Here is a 21992-nt window from a genome sequence, read left to right on the forward strand (position 1 = left end):
GGGAAGCATGAAGCCATCTGTCTCCTGGTTAGATGAGAATTACACTGACTTTATTAGGTGTTTGAAACCAAGCAGATGGTTATCATTATCTTAGGGAGTTAGGCACACGCACACTCAAACAAGCACACACACTCGGATGTTTATCAGGGTGTTATGAAGTTATATGCACCCATCTCTTTGCTAAAACAACACATTTGCATGTACAACACGCACACAGGTGCATGCAATCGCACATGCATTGGCCGATTAAGGTGGTCAGGGGCCCCTAAGCAACTATCTGTGTGTGGCCCCACCTCTAATACTCGTTATCCTTTACCATAAAAAATATAATTTAGAGCCCTGTGTAAAATCGTGCTACGAATAATACTTGGCTTGCACGCACTCTTGGGGGCATTAACATACACACAGACTTTACAAAATCTAGTCATTAAAGAGATTTTCTTGAATAGATCTTGGTCACGGTGTTTTTTTATTGACCTTATTGGGACAGCTGATTGGATAGATGCAGCCCATGCACATGTAGGGCCCCAGGCTGCAGCCCGAAACAGATTGAGCGTTAATTTACCGCTGCGTACGTGCACACAGCTGGTGTAACATCATTATGCATAAACGGTATGTCTTCATATGATCACAGATTCCATTCTCTGTGTTCAACAGATGCTTTGGTAATGCATATTAATCGATTTGATTCGCTGGACCAGTTGATATAAACATTGGTTATGTACAACAGCAGTTATGACATTTTCAAAGTAGCTTTAAGTTTGTATGAATCATTAACATTACATAAATAGCAAGCCCACGTAGTGAGTCTCAATTATAAATATGTATTTCTCGCTTAAATCCCTAGTGTAGGACAGCGTTTCAAAAGATTAGGGTTGATGGAAAAGTTGTCTTATAATATTGCCAGCATTTCATTGAGCAGACTTGAGGAAAACAATGTATACGTTAACTCCCAATCACAAGTGTGGAAGAAGGAATGCACCACAGACAATGCAAGTCCCTAAATGCCCTTTCAGAAAGTCTCAGTCCATATCGTGACCATGGTGTCTCTTTAGGTTAACCAACTTAAATGTGGTGAACGAGGTCATCTATTGCATTTGACCTGGTGCAATCTAGGGTTGTTAAGAGAAACCCCTTGTTGCTTTTGGTATTTTGTCTTTTGCCTGTGATCCATCGTTTTTTCAAAGAGGAAATTGTTTCAACTGTCTGTTCATATCCTTCACATCTTAGGACTGAATATCCACCAGGGACATTTATAAACTGCTGTTTTGTGACAGTCTGAGTGCTTATTTGGTGATGAGTTATTTGTCTCAACTGAAGATACAATTGCGAATATTAGCAAATAATTATCCCATTGAAGGAGTATTTGTCATTACCTGCAAAGTGTTTGTTAAACTGTCTGTTTTGTACTTCTATCTACAGTCTAGCACTGTAGCTACTGTACAGTGTTAGAGCATATCCACACACACACACACACACACACACACACACACACACACACACACACACACACACACACACAATAAGGATGAGTAAATAAATTCCCATGCAGCTAATGAGCAAGTAGCAACCTTCAGAGGCCTGTACTACGAAGCTGGTTCAACCTAACCTGGATATGTTTGAGTTAGCTGGTTGGCGTAATCCAAAACATACGCGCTCTCGCTAAGCTGTACTACGACGCTGGTTATCAAGTGGATCGCTCAAGCCAGCCGTGTCCTATCTAGTTAGGTGCGCGTTCACATGAAAGGGGTGGTATTTGGAGCATTCGACCAATCTCAAACACGGACAAGCGTACTGACAGCGCAGTGCGTCATACTTCCTGAATGAAAAGTGAACTTTAATATTAGTCAAATATGAAGAAGTTAAACTTTAAACATCCATGACTTAAACACTTTACCCAGGATAAAAGCCACATAGCTGCACCTGCAAGGTGAATACAGCTGGCAAAAGAAAAAGTGTTTGAATGCGTACATTAACAGGTTTATGAAATCACTGCCCCGTCTAAGACACGAGTGGATCTGACTTTAATTAGGAGAATTTGACTCGAGTGTTTCGTCAATTTAATGTGTTGCTTAAAATAATACTTCTGCATACAGTATGTGACACTGAGTGTTGCACGGCCAGATACGGCTCAAGAAGCTGACTCAAATAAGGAAATATATGATACATTATGATGTGATATGATATGAATGATAATGGGACACATCTACGTCTGCACTCACAGTGCCGCGGACTGTACTTAATGTTACTCTGATCCGGTTACTTATGTCGTGGCAGATATTTAAGTAAGCTTTCTTAACGCTAATGTTATAATAGTCAGATTGCTCTGAAGATGGGAGGGGATATTCTATTCATTTTCACGTTCACACAGTCAGTTGATTTTGGCCGGTCGTCTTTCCTGCAACGGCAGTTTTTCTGTATTTCCTTTCTCCTCCTGTCATATGAATTGATCGCTTTAAACTCCGCACACGGAGCTCTGATTGGTCAGCAGGCAGTGCTTTCACTGAGTTGATCTCTTAGCCTGCCACCTAACCTGCTCCGGAGCAGGTTTGCCGCTCAGCATAAGTTACCATGGAAATCTAGCCTGCTAAAAAGAGAACCAGCGTCGTAGGACCGGAAAGCCCGAGATTTCCCTGAATTTAGCCGGCTAAGAGAAAATCCAGCTTCGTAGTACAGGCCTCAGGTCTGAAAAATGAAGCCTATGTGCAAGCGTCTTCCACCTGCGTTCTCTAATACCCAACACAAATATTCCAAAGTATCTTTTTCACCTTTCCAACGCTAGTGAAAAAGATAAAGCATTGTATGCTTTAGGGCATGTTTAACATTAGTTTTGTTAGGTTTGGGTGATCTCTGTGTGTTTGTCATAGAGCTTAACCCCTCTCACTGTTTATTTTCAGTTCATCAAAGCAAACAGTAAACGTTTTGGTCGATAAAATGGTCTTGTTCAGTGTTCTGTTGTACTTGGCTCCATCCTGTCGTGTCACTTTTGCTTCCAGGAAAATAAGATGTCATTGAAAAAAATTACATACTCAAGGTTTTAAAGCCCTGGTCCACAAACCGATGGGTCACTATGTCCACTTATTTTGACAGTAAATGCTTTTCAGCCAGAAGTGTAACACCATGTTGTCCTTTGAGCTGTGTAAATAGACGTTATATGATATCCTTACATACCTGTTTGTGTGTGTTTCAGTAATCCAGTGTGGACCTCCTGCTCAAGTGCACCACGGGAAAGTGGAAGGAACTGACTACTCATGGGCCTCGAGTGTTAGTTACAGTTGTTTCCATGGTTACCAGTTGTCCACTCCTGCTGTGTTAACATGTGAGGGGAACGGGACGTGGACAGGAGACGTACCGCAGTGCTTGCGTGAGTTAGCTTTATTGTGTTACGCAGTACCCTGAACTGATACACATCATTGTTCCTCTTTCAGTCATTTTAGCACTAGAACTAAAAAGAGGTCCTAACTGTATCCGTCGTTTTATTTAAGCTGTCCTGTGTGGAGATCCTGGCTCTCCTGGAGGTGGATTCAGAGAGGGGAACATGTTTTCTTACAGGTCAGTGCGTAGACAAAGCAATTATGTGAATTTTGTATAGTTAAATACCTGTGCATGATTGAATGAACTGTACAAGGAAATGGCTTTTTTATAGACCAATACCGTATGCCACCTGATATCTTGTCACTCAAACGTTGTTGTGGTTTTTGTCTCAATGTGTCACAATCTCTTAAAATATAGAGGCTTTACTCTACTTTCTGAAACCATCTCAGGAAATGTTGTTTGTTCCACAGTGGTTGTCAAATGTTGACTCAATAAGTTGTTTCCAAAAATAGATTTCTTTCAGCCCCCATGTCTGGATGTCAGTCGGAAACATTGCAAGGGCAAAGTGGATTTTAGATTGTGAGCAGAAACAGGAAAAAGATAAAGGCCAAAGGTCTAGTTGTAGACAACAAGGCAGTTAGGTAAGGAGCAGAAAAGTCGAACATATGACACCCTAACCTGTTCTTTGGACGTCAAAGGATAAAGTAGAAACTTTAAAACCCAGTTTTACTATTGCTGCTCACTAAGTTTTGTTATGTTATGGGGTTTTTGTAATTCAAATGTTGTTTTGATATGCAGGGCGGAGGTCCGGTTCTACTGCCACACGCCCTACCTGCTGGTGGGCTCTGCGTCCAGAGCCTGTCAGGCTGAAGGGGTTTGGAGCGGCCAACAACCAGCCTGTATAGGTATTTAAAACCCCCGCAAGGACACACTGCAAGTCTATGTTTATGTGTTTAAAGTGAACTTCCATGATGATGGTTAGCTTTAGACTGTAGCTGCATATCAAATCACCACATGATACACTAACATGTTAAAGGAAGTGTTGTGGTGTGATGTTATATTACAAAGCATTTCCAAGCTTTGAAATGAGTCTGCCTTGACGGATATATAGAACAAATCTTGCTGTGAACTAACTTGTTTTTTCACAGCAAAAAGCTCTTTTATGCTAATTTTCTAAAGGAAATATTGAATATTGTAGTAATCAACACTCCTAAAGCCATTCACACAGAAAAACATGCATACATTTACATAGCGTTTATGTAAATATTTGAAATATTACATAAAACACCCTTTCCATAATTAGAAGGAACACACATTTTGTTTCGTGCTAAAGAGAAACATTTCATCAAGTTATGAATACCATTTTGTGAAATCCGATTATTGGTAAACAAGACTGCGGAGCTTACTCTTTTACATTCAAGCATTAGTATTCCTGTGCAGATAGAGATGAAGATATCATCTAATCAATGCATCAAGCGTGTAGTTTTGATGTCAGCATTTGATTCCTTTAAGATTATATCTTCAAAAGCGCTTCATTTTTTTAGATGAAATGTGGGTTGTGGTTGTTGTTCTGTTCAGAAAGCATGAAGATTATTTTAAATAAAAGTTGTGGAATTACAAGGCAAAATCTGAATAATGATGTAAGAGTGAACATGGAAAGCTGCCTTGCAGCGGTCACAGAACTCAGTTGTGTTCCTCTGATGTAAATAACTCTTTTATCTGTCGTGCAGATAATATCTGTCAGAATATATCCATATTCCCTAAACAGTATTGAACTTGTGACTGTTTTGCTTTTGTCATTGCTGCTATATGATGTATCCTACACATTAGTGTACTGTAGGTACACAAAGCTGTAGGTGAGGGGAAACGTGTATTTTTATTAAATAATCTTTTTCAGAAAAAGTTGTGCTAATTTATAACTTTCTTCGTCTACATTTCAGTGTGAAATATTATCCTTTTGTGTTAATGACTGTACATTTATCTGACACAATTTACTTTAGGTTTGTGTCAGGTTTAAATAAAGGTTTAACAAAACTACTGAATGCAAATTCAAAAAAGAAAAAATGGTGATACTGTTGAGGATATGAAAACTTTTGTCATGACTAAGTGTTAGTAGCTGCACTATGCTAATCTTACTGCAATACATTCAAATGATAATACTCTAAATACTCAATGTTTATGTTTGTGTGTAGACCCAGCCTTCAACAGCTGTCGTGACCCAGGGACTCCGGCCTATGGGGTCCCAGTCATGGGCCAGGGCTTTCAGGTGAGACTCCAGTTGACCTTACACTTGGTAAAGCTACTGTATATCCTCCTAATGACTTTAAATGTATGAGTTAATCCTTTTTTAAAAGACACAAGTTTAGAGATACTGAATTGTATGCATTTTGAATACAAAAACATTGATTATTGATTATTGATTGTCCGGCAGTGGCTCAGTCAGTAAGGGCTTGAACTGGATGCCGTAGGGTTGCCGGTTCAAGTCCACGAACAGACCTAAATATGGTATATGGAATATGGTACTTGGAGAAGTCCCAGTTCACCTCCTGGGCCCTGCCGTGGTGCCCTTGAGCAAGGCACTGGACGCCCCCCCACCCCCCCACTCACTCCCATTGATGAATATACCAAGTCAGAAAATAGCAGCGGGAGTCTACCACTTTTATGTGATACAACTCTTACTACTTTTAAATCCAGGCTTAAGACTTTACTATTTGCCGCTGCTTTTAATTGAACTATTCATATCTTACGCTGCATCGTAACTTTTATTTGTTATATATTAGCTTGTTTTTGTTTATTTTATTCTCTTTGCTGTTTTAAATGCCATTTCATAATGTGTTTCGCTGCACTATTTCTAATGCTCTAAATGTCTTTCATTTTTGTAAAGCACTTTGAATTGCCTTGTGTTGAAAGGTGCTGTATAAATACACTTGCTTGCCTTTCAAAGATGCACCAAGAAGCCCAAAGAAGTTTCAATAATGCAAGCAGAAAGAATGAATTAATGAATGTGTAAACAATTTGAGAAATGGGGGGCTTTAGATTTAAAAGATCATCAGATAGAAAAACAAGAAATCATCAAACACATGACATGCCCATCAGAAATAAAGGTATGAGAAAAGTGGCCCCCCATTAGAGGGGAGTTAGACTTCATGGATGTCAAACCGCCACATTGTTTTTTGTCTTAGAAACCGAGTGTCTGGAGCGCAGATAAGATCCTGTTGGATGGAAGATTTTGGTGTTAATGGAATTTAAGCAAACACGCAAATCATTCAATTCGTGGAGGTATAATTGGATATTATCCACAAGTCATATTTCCTCTGCCATCTCTTCAAAGAGAACAGACAGTTACTACCCACATTGAGCAGGATAACAATAATATGCTCTCTAAAAGAGATAAATTGATATAAAAAATGATTTGGTTTTGTTTCTTGTTTTGTCAGAATCAAACAATAAGCAATGAATTGAATGTTAAAAGCTTTTATGTTCAAACTAATGACAAGAAGTACCCCATGCTGCGTGTGGCAGGTCTTAAGAAGCTGCAAATAAAGAAGATTTATTCATTGTGCTTTTACATTATGCAGGTTGGCAGTAAGATTTCCTTCAAGTGCCGCAAGAACTATCACATCCTTGGTTCTACCACGAGAACATGCCTAGAAAACCTAACCTGGAGTGGAACTCAACCTGAGTGCATCGGTAAGAAATAACAGTTTTCTCATAATTAAGCCCTATTTAATATTATCAAAGTGTGTGTTCATTTATATGTTCAAATGTTGTATTTTGGTTCTATGAAGAAGTGTTAACACTGTGTTTATTTTTCCTCTTCCCTGTCACTCAGCCCATTCATGCAGACAGCCGGAGACCCCCAGTAATGTTGATGTTCGGTCCATGGAGCTGCCCACCCTGGGATACACGCTGATCTACACCTGTCAGGATGGTTTCTATCTGGCCGGGGGATCAGAGCACAGAACCTGCAAAAGTGATGGGAGATGGTCGGGTAAACCTCCGCTCTGTAAAGGTATACAGATCCTATCTATAAAATGAGCTAATGTTGAGCCTAGAATCTTAACTGGATGTCCTAATCCCATATGGTTTAAGATAAATACAGATTATCGTCCTGATATTATTGCTATGCTCTCATAAATCTCCCTCAGGCGTATCATGAATGCTCGGGTGATGTTTTTGTTTTGTTTATTTATTTGTAATCACGTCCTCATGGCCCCTATCTAGTCTCAAAGACAAGGAGCCCATGGCTATGAATACCGTGATGAATGATAAAGTAAACAGTCTGCCAGTTGGCTCTTTTGTAGAACCAAATAACTGATAAATGTCACTAGATTACATGTTATCTTACACATTCATCATATTACCTTATTCATGTCATCTATTCCCAACCCTTTCTATAACAAATATACTTTCAATAAGCTTAAACATGAAGTGATTTGATCTAAACAAAGTGCTTGTTGTTGTTTCAGTTGGAGTGAAAGTCAATCCCAAAGTCAGAGGAGACTCAGATGTTCAGAAAAACAAGATTCGAGGTATGCAGAATAAACAATTTCAAACCACAGATGTATTGTCAATTCTGTAATGTTATTATATTGGCTTGGAATACTATTCATCACGCCATCTTGTTGATCAAAAAAATCACAAAGTATATCCAGAGAGGGATAGCTTTTGTTGCAGAAGGTCGTACCGAGTGTCGACTACATGGGCCTTATTGCAGATTTATGAAGGCTCAGACTGAGTAAATAAATCAGTGAAAACATTCAGGTGCAATACCATGTAATACCTTGTAAGTTTGAAGAAAGCTTTTTTTTAAATCAATATATGCATTTAGAGGGAGCCTGTGAAGAGACACCAACAAAGTCTTTTGCAAGAATACTGAAGCTGTTGAGTTTTGAATAAGTCATAAATCTAAGTGTGTGATTCAGATAGAGAGTAACAGAAACACTGCTGCAGTTTAATGTGAAGGAACCAGAGCAAGCGTTACATTTCCTCTTTCTTTGTTTCTCTCTCTCCATTGCAGTTCCAGTGGATGTGTTTTCTCCAAACTCTGAGTGGAGCGGTTTCTACGAGTATCTAGGGAAAAGACAGGCCACCACATTCACAGTTACTGGGTTCAACACTACCAGCAGCAGAGTCAACGTCACATTACTGGAAACCAGCGGGGTGTCAATCAGACTGTCAGGTAAAAAACAAGCAAAACAGATACTCTCATTTTTATTTTGAGAAACTTAAAAATATAACTGTAATAATGTTGTTTAATGTTTCAGAGCCTTCATATAGGATACTAAAACCAAGGTTCTTACGGTCATTAAAAACCTGGAAAAGTCATGGAAATTCAAAATGCTAATTCCAGGCCCTGGAAAAGTTATGGAAAACAATATTTTTCCCAAAGTTTTGGAAATGTCATGGAAATGTCACTAAAGTTGCATCAAATATAATTTATATTTTAGCTAATCGCCGAAATAGTAATACTATAATGATAATAAATACTGTATCGTATAGTAATGAAACGTAAAATGGCATTTAACTGTTGAGGTATTTTGCTGGTGAGAGATTTGAGTTGCTTTAGCGTGTAGAAGCTAGTAAGCCTACTATTGGATTTGTTTTAGACACAACATGTTTCATATGCAGACCTTATTTTCCTGTTCCATGTTAAAATACACCATTTTCAGTGGTACCGCTGAGAAAGAGTAATTTTTTTGGTCATGGAAAATGAGGTAAAGGTCATGGAGAAGTCATTGAAAATCATTGGTGAAAAAGTGTATGAACCCTGTAAAACGTATTAGCTTATATTAAATGTTATAAGCTTTAAAAGGAAAAAAGAAAAAGAAACAAAGATTTTAACTGAATAACCTTGAATTATATAAGTGCAATTACATGTAGACAACAGATGAAAAATACTTTATTTCATACAACACTAGACAGATAATGGGAAAAAGAAATGCACCTGTCATTGTGCAAATGAGCATTGTAACACCACCTTTGATTCCAGCTGGGAAAAAAAAGCATTCACTTTCCAGATTTTGAAGATTTGCAAACTTTAAATGCAGTGTAAATCACACTTTGGGTGTTAATACACATCCGGCTGATAAAGATCAAGCTTTCATTTACACTTATTAGCAAAGCCTCACTGAAATCTAAAAATAATGTTGGCGCCATTCACATTTTGATACAAATCCAGTAGAAAATACAACGTACAGAGGCACAGGTGGGAACCAAGAACCTCAATGCAACTGCAGGATCACCAATAATGTACAGTACAGTACAGTTTACATACATTTTCACAGCATTACTCCCGTGGACATGTTTTGTGTTCAAATGTGCTTCAGATATTGGAGTATGAGAAATAGTGGAAGGTTAAAAATGTAAAGCTGTGCTATTGAATGAAACCTAAAAAACTGTCTGACTCACCAACTGACACTTATGTGTGTTTTGACATTTCACAACATTTCACAATCAATAGTTCAGCTTGATCTCCGGGTCATGAAAGATGTTCTGCAGGTAGGAGGCAAGGGCTCTCAACATATAAATTATTTCATTTGAAATCTGTGATATTTCTCTTTCATGGGCTTGTCATATTGAAAGCAACAGTTTCTATGTTGGTGCTTAAGTTAACCTTGTATGGATATGTAGCTGAAGGGTGAATATCACTTTCTCCCCATTAATGTGTCAGGTGCTTCGTGAAGGGAAAAGAGTATTCTAAATCAAAATGTCAAGGTGTCTCCTTTTCTCTGTTTGCCAGTCAACCTGTCCTTCCGTTTGCTTACCACCCTGTCTGTCTGCCTAACTGTCTGTCTGTTTGTTTACTCATTAGAAGTCCGTTTTTTCAATATATATGTATCTTTTCATGCAGGTACCTACAAGTCAGAGGAAAACCAGCTGCTGCTGAAGGTGTACCAGGTGAAGGGGCCCACAGAGCATTACTACAGCAAGTTTAAAAACGACAACTGGGCCATGGACGGATATGTAAGATACACTTACTCTCATTTTATATAAAGCAATTTAAAATGAATGTTGCCCTTGCACATATCTTTATTCACAATCAAAATCAATGCTACAATATCAACATCACTGCCCTATTCTGGAACAACAGTGTGGCACAGTCCACACTACTGCGCTGGGCAGGGTCTTGCTAAAGAGATGTATTTAAATTCCAGTCAAATGTTAATTCACGTTATACAAATCAGATTTTGAAATACAATTTTTTCTTAAAATACAGGATTGATGTGGTTTACCAAGAAGTGTTGCAAGGTTGCATGTATACGTGAGGTTGCAAGGCGTACCGTAGAGAATCCAGGACGTTACTTCAGCCAATAAATAGTTCCAGCACGTATCCTCACATAAAACCTACATTTGATTTATTTACACCTCCCTGTGCATTCATAATGTATCTTTGATGTACACAAATGGGGCTTCTTTAAGCTGTGAATTTAGTCAATCAGCTCCTTTAAATGTGAAAATATTGAATACCAGAAGTGTTTAAAAGGAAAAACAAAAAGAAGAAAGTCACCTTTCATGTTCCATAGAGACTGTTAAACTTTGTTCGATGTGGTTTTTGAAGCTGGGACTTCTGAAGATCGTGTCTACAGCTGGGGAATGGATTAAAAACCGGCTCCTGTTTGACTTGATTACAGAGGAGGACAGAGGGCGTATTGGAGGAACCGAGTGGGATGATTTTAAAAGATAGTCAGGCAGGAATGGATAACAGAAGGGTTAAGAAGGAAGGAAAGAAGGAGGCAGAGACAGACCATTTTTCATGTTGCGGATGACAAAAAGAGTAAGGGAGGAGGAGAGTCAGGCTGGTTATGGCTTAGTTGTGATTCCTGGAAAGCAATTTCTTTACAGTTAGAAGATGAAATTTCAATTGTCGATTTGGGGGTAAAGCGTTGCTGCTTTGGCCTCCAAACAAGAGAGGGTGAAGAGAGGAAAAGAAGGAGGGGGGGGGAGGGCCAAAGTACATGAGGGGCAGAAATATTGCTGATCAGGGAAGAAGACAGGGTGAAAACTAAAATAACGTTGATATACCACAATGTAAAATTCAAGAAATGAAGAGGTAGCTACATATTTATCTACATGCTAAGAATATTATCACATGCCTCATACTTCACATGTGAAACAGCCTCTAACTGAATGTCGTTATCTAAGAACAAACAACAATCTGCTTTTTCACTTTTCAGGTTACTGCAGAATCCGACCAGAAGACTTTTGTCTACCAGGGTCATACTCACAGTAAAGACTTTGGCAAGTTCCATCTAACGAGGCAAGGTAGGTCTTTCCGTGACACCAGCATCAATAACAAACACAACTCGAGTGCCACTCGCAGAGCGGAGAGGCCAACGCTGCAATCACACACTCCTTGGATGGTCCAATTCCCTGAGTTGCAAAGTCGTTTGATGTGTTAACTGCCTTTTAAGTCCTTTTGTTTGAAAAATATTGACTCTTAAAAGCTCAGAGCGTTTAAACAATCCGTTTTTGAATTGTTGTTCCGACCTGAAAGGGTATAGACGGATTTTTTCCTGCCCAATTATTCTGACACCACATGAATGCAGCACAAATGCCAAACATGGCGCAATGTTAACGAAGGTGAAACATAATTGCTGTATCTGCCCCTTGATTCGGATCTTCTCCAAAATGTAATGAGGTCTTGCTTGGCCCGTGTTACAACCTTCCACCAAGTTTCATTAAAATCTGAAGAAACTGCCCTGAAACAGACAACTGTGCCAGACACATTAGCTTCTTGCCAGATGTGACAAACAACACAGCCTTGATATCTTCTTTTGACACCATGTCATACTGAAAATGGGAATATAAATATTAGTTCAAACTGAAGAAATATTAGTAAAAGAAAATGTGTATGTGTAATGTAAAAATAAATTACATTTCAGACTGAGTAAACACTGAAACAGAACTCAAGTGTAAAGACTAAAAGGACAGAAAATCCTCTATTACACATGCACAAAAGGGTGTTAATGTGTTCATGCATGTGTGGGTTCATCTGTGTCTGTGTCCCCAGGCCCTGTAACCATGGCAATGGACCCATCCAACCCCTACACCAACAGCAGCTCCGTGGCAGCCGCCATCTTAGTTCCTTTCTTTGCCCTCATCCTGTCTGGATTCGCCTTCTATCTCTACAAGCACAGGTACGCTATATCCTCAGAGTAAAAACAGACAATACAAACTTAAAAATTATTAAAAGATAAATACAGCTTGATCATTTCCTCATGCAGATATAAGTTCATGTTTTCCAGTGAATTTGAATGGTTTCTTTAAAATGTTTTTTGTTTTTTTTGGTGACCAGAAGAAGACAAATAGCACAATGTATTTACGGTAGTTAGAGCTCAAAGGAAAGAAAGGGAATGACTTTGCATATCAAGACATTTTGGTATTGTAAATAAATCACCAAATATTCCAATCCAGTAAAAAAATGAATATAGAATACTGATGGGAATTTAGATACTTATGAGATAGGATAAATAGGTGCAGGCAGAAATGTAATTGACCTAAGACTTTCCAAATTGCCAGTCCACTAGCATTTGTGCTTTCGCCAAACCAACATAAAAATAGAGCCTAATGCCGATTTTTGTCTTTGAAAACTTCATATATTTGTGAGTGACTTCAAAACTAAGTAGAAGAGATGGCTGTTTGATAAACCCCTTGTCCTTAAGCTCTATTGAAATACATTAAGTGGACCAGATACCATTTTTGGGAGGAGAGGCAGGTTTAAAGAAATGTTCAAACATAATTAAAGCTTTAATACTCCAAAGCGTACTATGAAGATTACATCTGATTGACCTTAGATTTTAATTATTGTTCCTAGAAAGTTCACAAAAGACTGTGCCTTAAGATGCCAGATTATTCTCAGCTATATTGAAGGTAAAATGTCATCATTAACGTTTCCTATATTAGACCTATTTAAGATTCTACATCTTAGGGCGGTTCTGACCTTTGCACTTACAGTGTAATCACTCAAACTTTTACAAAGTCATCATACTCATCTAACAAAAGTCATTACTGCACACTAATCTGTTGGCTTGTCATTAATGGTAGCTGTATGCTACTGTATCTGCAGTGAAACATGTCCTGACCTCATTGAGGCAACAGTCTAATGCATTGTTAGAAAGTTAGTAAATTGCATGGCTGTGACTGACTTGTGAGAATAGTAAATCCTGATAAGACCGTGACTCCTATTTACAGGTCTATGAAGATGAGTGCTGCACGGTATGGGGAAAATATGTTGATATCATTATTTTGAATACTGCAATCATGACGGTACCTGTTATAATAAACAGACGCTTTTAGTACACAGCAGGCTGGCTGTTGAATTTAAATCAATCAATTTGAAAATACTTATATTGAACACATTGAATATGGAAGTATGCACAAAAAGCATCACTAAAATAATATACATTTTAGTTGTAAATGTTTCTATGATGCTCTTTTACAACACAAAACATCCCTATTGTATAATACAGCAGACTTTTTCGATAAACTGTATTGTGCAGCTTCTATTGTGATATAAAGGATATATTGTGCTGCCCAGATTTACACAGATATTGACAGTACAGTTGGATTTGTATACAATAGCTACCAACTATATACCAATAGCTACTAATATTACTTTACAGTGTGTTTCCCCCCCTGCTCCCCAGTTAGCTGTGTGCAATGATAGCTGATGATGTATATTAAAGCTGATGGTTGTATGCAGGACACTGTCTGCTGAGACAGATGACAATGAGAGACCAAAAGACACCTGGGGGCCTGGCGGCAGGTAAGACCTGTCACCTGTCACCCACCTGGTTTCCAACAGCAACCAGACCTCCGCCGCCACCACATCCTCCGTCAAACTCTTCATCTCTTGTTTTTGGTTTTAAAATGTTTCTTCATGCTGTTATGTAAGGCTGCACAATTCACCAAAATATAACATTTGAATTGTCTGTTCTGAGCTCAGTTGAGTACTTTGTCCTACATTATTTATATTGTTAGAAAACACAAGCTTTTAAACCAATTGAATATATATTCAGAGGGAAATGGAACACACAGACTCCTCATCTCAGATGAAAGTCATTGTTTTAAAGTTGTTGCTGTGTCATAATAGCCACCATTTAACGCTTGAAAGCGATTTAATTTGTCTTTGATCTCATTGTCATCTCTCCGTCAGCATGATGTTATCAAGTAAAAACACAGTTTTTGATGTTCTATTAAGTTTGAGTAATACTATGAAGTGTGAGCAAATATACATCATACTGTATTATTTGACTGTTTCATCTTTACTAGACAGTAGGTGTGCATTTAGCTAACATAATGCCCTAGCCAAACAAAATGCTAAGCTGAAAGTAGAACATTGCTTTACATAACAATGCAATAACTTAAATAACAAAACTAAAAGAGAGGTGTGAGTGTGCACACTGCAGATCTTTTCCTGCTTTGATCTATATGTCAATACAGTATCTATTATACTGTCAAGCAATTATGTGAGCTGTTTTTCATTCTACCAATAAAACTAAAGTACAGTATTGCACCTACCTACAGCCACAAACAGAAACTAGTGCAGAGACTTGAACTACTGCCATGCAGGGAGGTCTGCCGTGTGTGTCGGTGTGTGTGTGCAGTTTTGTAAAGTAATGGATTGAGCATGTAGGGTAGGCTTAGTGGCTCCTCAGGGTTGGATTTCTACCAGTGAGTATTCACACACACGTACACAGACTCTTAATGAGGTCAGAGTCAAACAGTGTTTCGGCTGCAGCATTCCTCGCTGCTAATAGTTCCACAGGGTTTGGGAGTAAGTGATTATATCTAACTGGATTATAGGACCTGATTATCTCAAAAAAATTAATCTGCGACAAACACACAAGTTAGAAGAGGGTATTTCACTGACCTTTTGAATCCCTGCAGTAAGTTTCCTAAAATCCTTATTCAGGCACATTGACTGAATAATGTGTCCTTTTGAACTCAAACCATTGGGCACCATTTACAGGATGATGGGAGGTTGCATGTACTGAGACTCACATGAGATCAGCAGATGGGATCTGGTTAGCTGAACCACTGAAGCAGACAGTTGCTACGGTTCATGTGATCGCGCCAGCCAACCATTTCCATGCAATTTGTAGATTTATACCAGAAACCAGCTCTTACTAAGGGGGCAACTTTAATCCCAAGGCTAAAGCTCTTGCCCATCATGTTAACAAGACAGTTGAGAGGACAGAGAAGGGTATTCTCAGTTAACTTATCTGAATAAATTGTCTTTTTTTAATTGGTTGTAGAACTATATAAATATATATTCTTTTTTTTATGAATTGTTCATCTTTACACCAACAATTTGTAATCATTTGCAGGTTTCTCTGTATGAGTAGTGTTAACACATTCTGCTGTTCAGTAGTTCTTGAACTCATACATCCCTAATATTTCATTACCACCAGTGCTTTCTAAATCACTGATGTGGAATAGGCAATGCAAGGAAAATTATAAAATTCTGTTTGTGGTTTGTCTTGCTGCATGTTGATATGTTTCACAAACAAATATTAACAACTTGAACATGTAATGCTGTTTTGCAGACAGCTAAATATTTCTACTTAAAGCTCTATTTTGAAAAGGCGGGGGTCAAGGACTCACAAACCACAGAAGAACATGATCATCACTTGAGAGTCACATTTCTGGCCACCTCACAAATAAAATATATTTCACCAGGCTTTTTGGTTCACCAACTTCAGAGAAAAATATATTGATGTTAAGCTGGTAGTTGCTCCACTTATTCACCCATCACTGATTCACCTGGGCTCAAACTAGACTTGACAGATATGATTTTATATGAGAGAGTTGGTAAGAGCTTATATTAAAGAAAGGAATTCACACATTTAAGCAAATTCATCCTAATGTCTAACATATCTTTGAGTTTGTCTTTTGCTTGTCATTGTCTTGTTAGACCTGCACCGTTTTGGTTTACTGTGTTTTATTTTTCCAAACTTTGTCAAGATATCCCTGTATAACCAAATACCTGCAATGACCACCATGTCTGTCTTTCCTCTCTCTTGCAGGACACGTCCCAAGGTCCAGTTCAATGGCTATGTCGGCCATGAGAGCTCCAACGGTCAGGCATCATTTGAAAACCCAATGTATGACACCAACATGAAGCCCACTGAGGCTAAGGCAGTTCGATTCGACACCACACTCAATACAGTCTGTACCGTAGTATAGTACAACAACCTGCCACCACCTAAACAGTGGTTCAGTCCAACCTCCCTGTCGCAGTCTGTGCTGTGGTTTCACCAAACAGAAGAAAGAAAAAATGATTTGGACGTGTTACTGTGAGCAGTTTGTGTTGTAGCATGCTGGTCCTCTGGCAGTATAACCTGCACAGTAATGCAGCCCTGCTCCACCTCCTACCTGCAAAAAGGTATCATCCTCCTCTACCCATAGTCGGAAAGAGCGAAATACGTTGGAACCAGTACACAAGGGAGTAGACAATGAAGTTATCAAATGTGTTGTTGAAGAGATCAACACTGGGACTATAATTATTCTGAGGCATTCTTGCCATTAAAACTCCAAGGAAAAACACAAAAGATGGTACAACTAATTCCTTCAAGAGCGACAACCTCACTGTACAGTGTGCGTCCAGTGTCAGATGACTACTGCAAAAATCAACCTTATTATGGAAAGTGCTTTGTATGGCCCATGAATACCCTCCCTGCAACCTGAATGTGGTTTACCCAACCTGACCCCACACCCCACGCCAAATGTGCACAGTGTAGGCTCTTAACTTATGAAGTCCCCTGCTGCAGGCCAGACATGGGTGATGCAAGGTTTCTCCCTCGGGTGAAGCACATGGACTCACACTCTTTTATCCCTTTCAGACATCAAAAAGTAGTTTGATTGTTCCTTATATGTCAACATAAAAACCATCACTGGTGCTGGACCAAAAAAATCCCTGTAGACCTCCATCATGCTTGACTTGACGGGACTAGACTCTGACGTAACTTCAGCTCTCAGATTCTGTTTTGGGGGAATCTGATATCAATCGACTGCTGTTAAATGGACCACCAAATGCAGTCAATGCAGTGACAAGCTCAACACATAAATTCCTTAAAAGCTCAAATCTCATCCAGTACTGGATACTAGTATTAGATTTGTACTAGGAGCTGTGGACTAGTGCTGGACAAGCCAGGGTCAAATAACAGTTGCAGATACAATTAAAATGTTTGTTTCAGCCTACGTAGAGAACTGAATGGGTTCAACAATATCAGGAAAATCACAGAGTGAGGTATGTTGACTTGTCAGATTCTCAAAAAGATAACTGTGAGGTGGTGTTTACGTTCTGCCACTTATGACCTACTTATATAGTATTTGAAAACTAATGTATGCTTAAACATATCAGATCAAACATTTGCAAATGCTATTTACCCCAAGTTTATTACAAGACCCTGTGATCTAGTTCTAGATGAGTTTTTGCCGTTTTTAAAATATTCTATGGACGTACTATACACTTAAAATCAATACGATGTACAATATTCAACACTAGCACTAGGCAGACTGCGCTAAACCAGAAAACCAGACATTTGAGTTGCCGAGCTGGTGTCCACAGAGGCCTGTCTCACACAATCAAAGAGTCAGACAGCTGATTCTTGTTCTTGGACTGGCCAGGATTCAGAGCTTGGTGGCTGAAAAAGAGGAAGCCTGGAGGCAATAAGCTGTCAAGATCTTCAACTGCTGCAATCAGCTGTGGCCAAATCCAGGAAATGATTCGTCTTCTCCCAACTCTGGGCGGGATTATCAGTCAAGTGTTGACTGATTTATTTTCTACAGCATACTCTCCAGCCACAAGATCAGAAATTATCAACAGATTAACGGACAGACTGGTTGAATGACGGAAACAGACAAATGGACGGATAGCCCCTTCTGTCCGTCATGCTGGAAAAGAGAGACAAAGACAGGTTGCTATGGAGACTGAGGCAAATAGTTGTCTCTATTAGTCTCTTCGGTCATTTTTCTTCAGTGAAGATATTGATGAACAGACTCTATGTTCAAATACCCAGTGGCCCCATGGGACTTCCCAAACCACTGCTGCTGGGGACCCCAAAATATAAACTTTATATAAACTCTTAAACCGCACAAATTTTGCACTAGTGTGTTTTTCTGACTTGGGTCTGAAATGGGTTTGAAAAATGGGTCATTCGAAAAAAGAGAATTTTATTCAGAAACTTCTATCTTTAAAAAGACAACAAAAATGACAAAATACAGGGTTACAGAGTGTTTGTATATACACATTTATATCGCACACTCCCTGTTAGCAGAAGGTGTGACCACATGCTATACCGTTGTTTATTTTGTTGCCATGATAACACGCTAGCCAACCAGAAAGTTGGGATCAGTTTACCCTCGGACCTCTGAGCTTTTAGTGTCACGAAATGACACCACTTTTATTTGTGCCATTTATAGAGCAGTGGATGCTTCTGAAAGCTCATACTGCACAGTGTGAGTGCTGTAATGTGTGGAAGAAATACACAGAAAGCCTCACATCCATAATGTGCAGTATGGTCCCACTGAAACACAGGTACCACACTGCTAGTTTTATTTTCAGGTATTAAACTCCATCATTTCCTGAGATACTGTACAGTACTTTATGAATATTAAATAGTATCTCTCTATGGGCTTTTTTTCAGTTTAGCAGTGTTAGCTTTCAGGAATGTAACTGTTTCTATAACTCTTTAAAAACATGTGTTGCCAGTGTCCCAAACTATCAACATAATCATACGTCATCTCTGAACACATTTGACATATCTGATTTTATTTCAACACATCTTTTTAAAGAGCCCACCATGTATTCGTGATCAGTTTGATAATCTGTCACGTAAGGCAGAGGACAAACGAATACAGTACGAAGACAACATGCACAATTATTGTTGTCGGCAGTTATTGCCCCTATCCATTTTAGAAATACCTCGTGTGCAGAGAGAAAGTTACATCCTGCTTATTATCGCAGGAACTTCACTGCAACAAATACACAAGCTTAGCGAGTGCGACCTTTCATTTCCTGGTATTTTAAGACAGAATGTCGTACAAACACCCTGTAGTCTTTGGAATTCAAGAAAATCCACTGGTTTTAAATCACTTGCCAAGCTTGTTATTTCTCGCAGTGTTCTCTCAAAATAATTTTATTTTTGGAAAGATGCTGCACTTGGTTTAGATCATAGATGTAACTGCTTTCAGTGTGTGTCTTACAGTGTCTTCAGGCCTTTTTCTCGTTTGTATCACTCTCCATGCGATCCATTTTGGCATTACACCTGCATGATTTGTATTGTCCAAATAAGCTCAAACCATCATACTGTCATACGTACAAACAAAAAAACATATCCATTGATTCGCACAGGAGTGTGGAAGGTATGAGATATTAGTTCATGAAAACATGTTAAAAATGATGATTTTGTCTATGAAACACTTAATACAGTTATATTTCAGTTAGGATTTCAACCAAGTCCCAAATATTGAGGAGAAAACATTTGTTATGAGAAGTTTGTCACATCCACCTGTTTTGATATGCAAGAACGAAGGGACAAGCAAATTGCAGTTTTGCATTTGCATTTCCGGCTCTTTTAATTGAAAAGGATTCTCTGAAAATGAACACCAGTTTGAATGTTGCAAATGAAATGTGGACGAAACAATGGTGAAATGTTTGGAAGCGTGAATACAGGATGTTGTTGGTATTATGGTATCTATTGTTAGCCTGTCATTCACAGCCTCAGAGTCAGGGTCGTGGTCCGACAGCCAAGAAACATTTACACCAGTTTGAGAGAGAAAAGGAGGATGAGGGTACAAGTTATAATACTGGCAAGAGTTAGAGAGCGGGGGAAAGACAGTAGACACACATTGAAAATCTTCTCATAAAAATAAACAGACATCTGTAAACAACAGCAGATAGTGATCCTCTTCACTTTGTATTGCTCGAGTGCTTCTATTTTAATTGATTAAATTAATTCAGTTGAGATTCCCTATGGAGTCAAGAGAGCATAATGGAGCCTGAAAATTAGAGGTTGCAAGGTTTCTACAGGCGTAGTAAAAGGTGTAATTTTTAACAATTACTGTAATGATACGGATCTGATCTCCCAGTGAGACTGAACCAGAGCACTTAGACTCAGCGCCGTCCCAGTTTGTTCTGGCAGGAAAACATCAGAGGGGCTCTACCGAGGTTAGCTTTAGTGAGGAAGTTCAAATCTAAGTATTACAACATTGCTGTATTATTTAATCCCCTTGATTCTAATACCTCGACTCTGTTTTAAAAAAAAATGTAAATAAAGTTTATTCTATATTTTAAAATATCTGTTATAAACAAAAGCATCATTATCAAAGACACAGAGACAGATCTCCATTGTTCCCAGTTTGTACACCAAAATGAGTGAGATGTGGAGCTGAAAGCTGGGCATAATTCGTATTCATAGCTATTTAATTGAAATGAAAAGACTGCGAATGATTGAAAAGGGAAGAAAGCCATTCCTCTGTGAGGTCTACCTGTATTTCTTCTCACTTATAAAATAAGGAGGCCTATTGTTGTGGGTCTGATTAAAATCACTCTTTTGGAAAAGATCTTACAATGGACAACTTTTTTTGTTGAAGTTTGCCGTGACTTCATTTCAATCTTAACAAAAGCAAATCTTATAACAAAGGCCCTTTCTTAGAGTAATGACATAACGAGTGACATCTAGTTTGTGTCTTAATTTCTATTGGAATATGTAGAAAAGACAGTGCGGAGGCTGTAAAACGTCATCTGTTAATTTATCAGTCTTCTCCTGGTTATGACACATACCTCCTTGAAGATAAGTTGAAAATGACTGAAGACTTTCTTTACAACTTAGGAAGACGTTTTCACATTTGCCTTTAATTTGGCACTGTCAGCAGTCCTCGCCGTTTAAAGAGCGACAGCTGGTTACATTTTTTTAGAACTTACCCACTACATTTTGAAATGCCAAAGTTGTTTCTGCTTCTTCAGCTTAGACTTTTCACAGTTGGGGAAATAGGTTGTCCCTTACTAAAGTAGTATTGTCAGCAGTCCTCATTGAAACAAAGGGGCCTAGGTTGCTGCGAGCTTAAGAAAAATAACAGCTAAAACTGTAAATGTCACACGCTTAAAATAATCACATAATCAATTCAATGCAGATATAAAACATGAACACTACATGAAGATGAATTTATGTGTGAATTTATTATCCCGCAGGGAGGACACTGATCTTTTCTAGGAACACTGTCGTTGCTGCTTTCAGATTCAGTTTGTAGTGAAATCAAAATGTTATGTATTGCCCTTGACAGGCCTTTGTCAGCTTCTGCTCAATAGTTTGGATAGGACAAACTTCTCATGTCATACGCTCAGCTTTAGAGCTTTGAAGAAAATCACTATCTTTGTCAGAATTGAACGTGAGTCGACTGCAGCCCTGCTTCACTCGGATGAATAATTGACATTACGGCACATGGCAGCTTCTAGATTGAGACACCACACATTATGATGATGGGATACAGTCTCCGCAAATCATTTTGACATGCAGTAAGTGAGATTGTGGCCTATAGATGTGTACTTTAAAAAATGGTTTCATTTGGTCATAAATGGCACAGAGATATGTTGGCAAGTCTTTACCAGGAAGCTGCCATCATCATTAATGTTATTGTTTAAAGCATCATGATCACCTCCATGTCACCTC

General features: G+C 38.7%; 1 protein-coding gene across 1 annotated transcript in view; it reads left to right on the forward strand.

Moving 5' to 3' along the window:
• LOC117471385 (CUB and sushi domain-containing protein 1-like) overlaps window positions 1-20509 on the forward strand; it is a 385022-nt gene extending 364513 nt beyond the window's left edge. Inside the window, exons 63-76 of the mRNA XM_034116353.1 lie at window positions 3191-3364; window positions 3486-3552; window positions 4114-4220; window positions 5508-5581; window positions 6894-7005; window positions 7148-7327; window positions 7785-7847; window positions 8336-8497; window positions 10169-10281; window positions 11493-11580; window positions 12329-12455; window positions 13510-13533; window positions 14021-14083; window positions 16347-20509. Coding sequence (XP_033972244.1) covers window positions 3191-3364; window positions 3486-3552; window positions 4114-4220; window positions 5508-5581; window positions 6894-7005; window positions 7148-7327; window positions 7785-7847; window positions 8336-8497; window positions 10169-10281; window positions 11493-11580; window positions 12329-12455; window positions 13510-13533; window positions 14021-14083; window positions 16347-16506 — 1514 coding nt within the window. The 3' untranslated portion in view covers window positions 16507-20509. The remainder of the gene's footprint in view (window positions 1-3190; window positions 3365-3485; window positions 3553-4113; window positions 4221-5507; window positions 5582-6893; window positions 7006-7147; window positions 7328-7784; window positions 7848-8335; window positions 8498-10168; window positions 10282-11492; window positions 11581-12328; window positions 12456-13509; window positions 13534-14020; window positions 14084-16346) is intronic.
• Window positions 20510-21992: the final 1483 nt, after the last annotated feature.

The sequence above is a fragment of the Trematomus bernacchii genome, unplaced genomic scaffold (genome assembly GCF_902827165.1).
Source record: "Trematomus bernacchii unplaced genomic scaffold, fTreBer1.1, whole genome shotgun sequence".
NCBI classification, from domain to species: domain Eukaryota; kingdom Metazoa; phylum Chordata; class Actinopteri; order Perciformes; family Nototheniidae; genus Trematomus; species Trematomus bernacchii.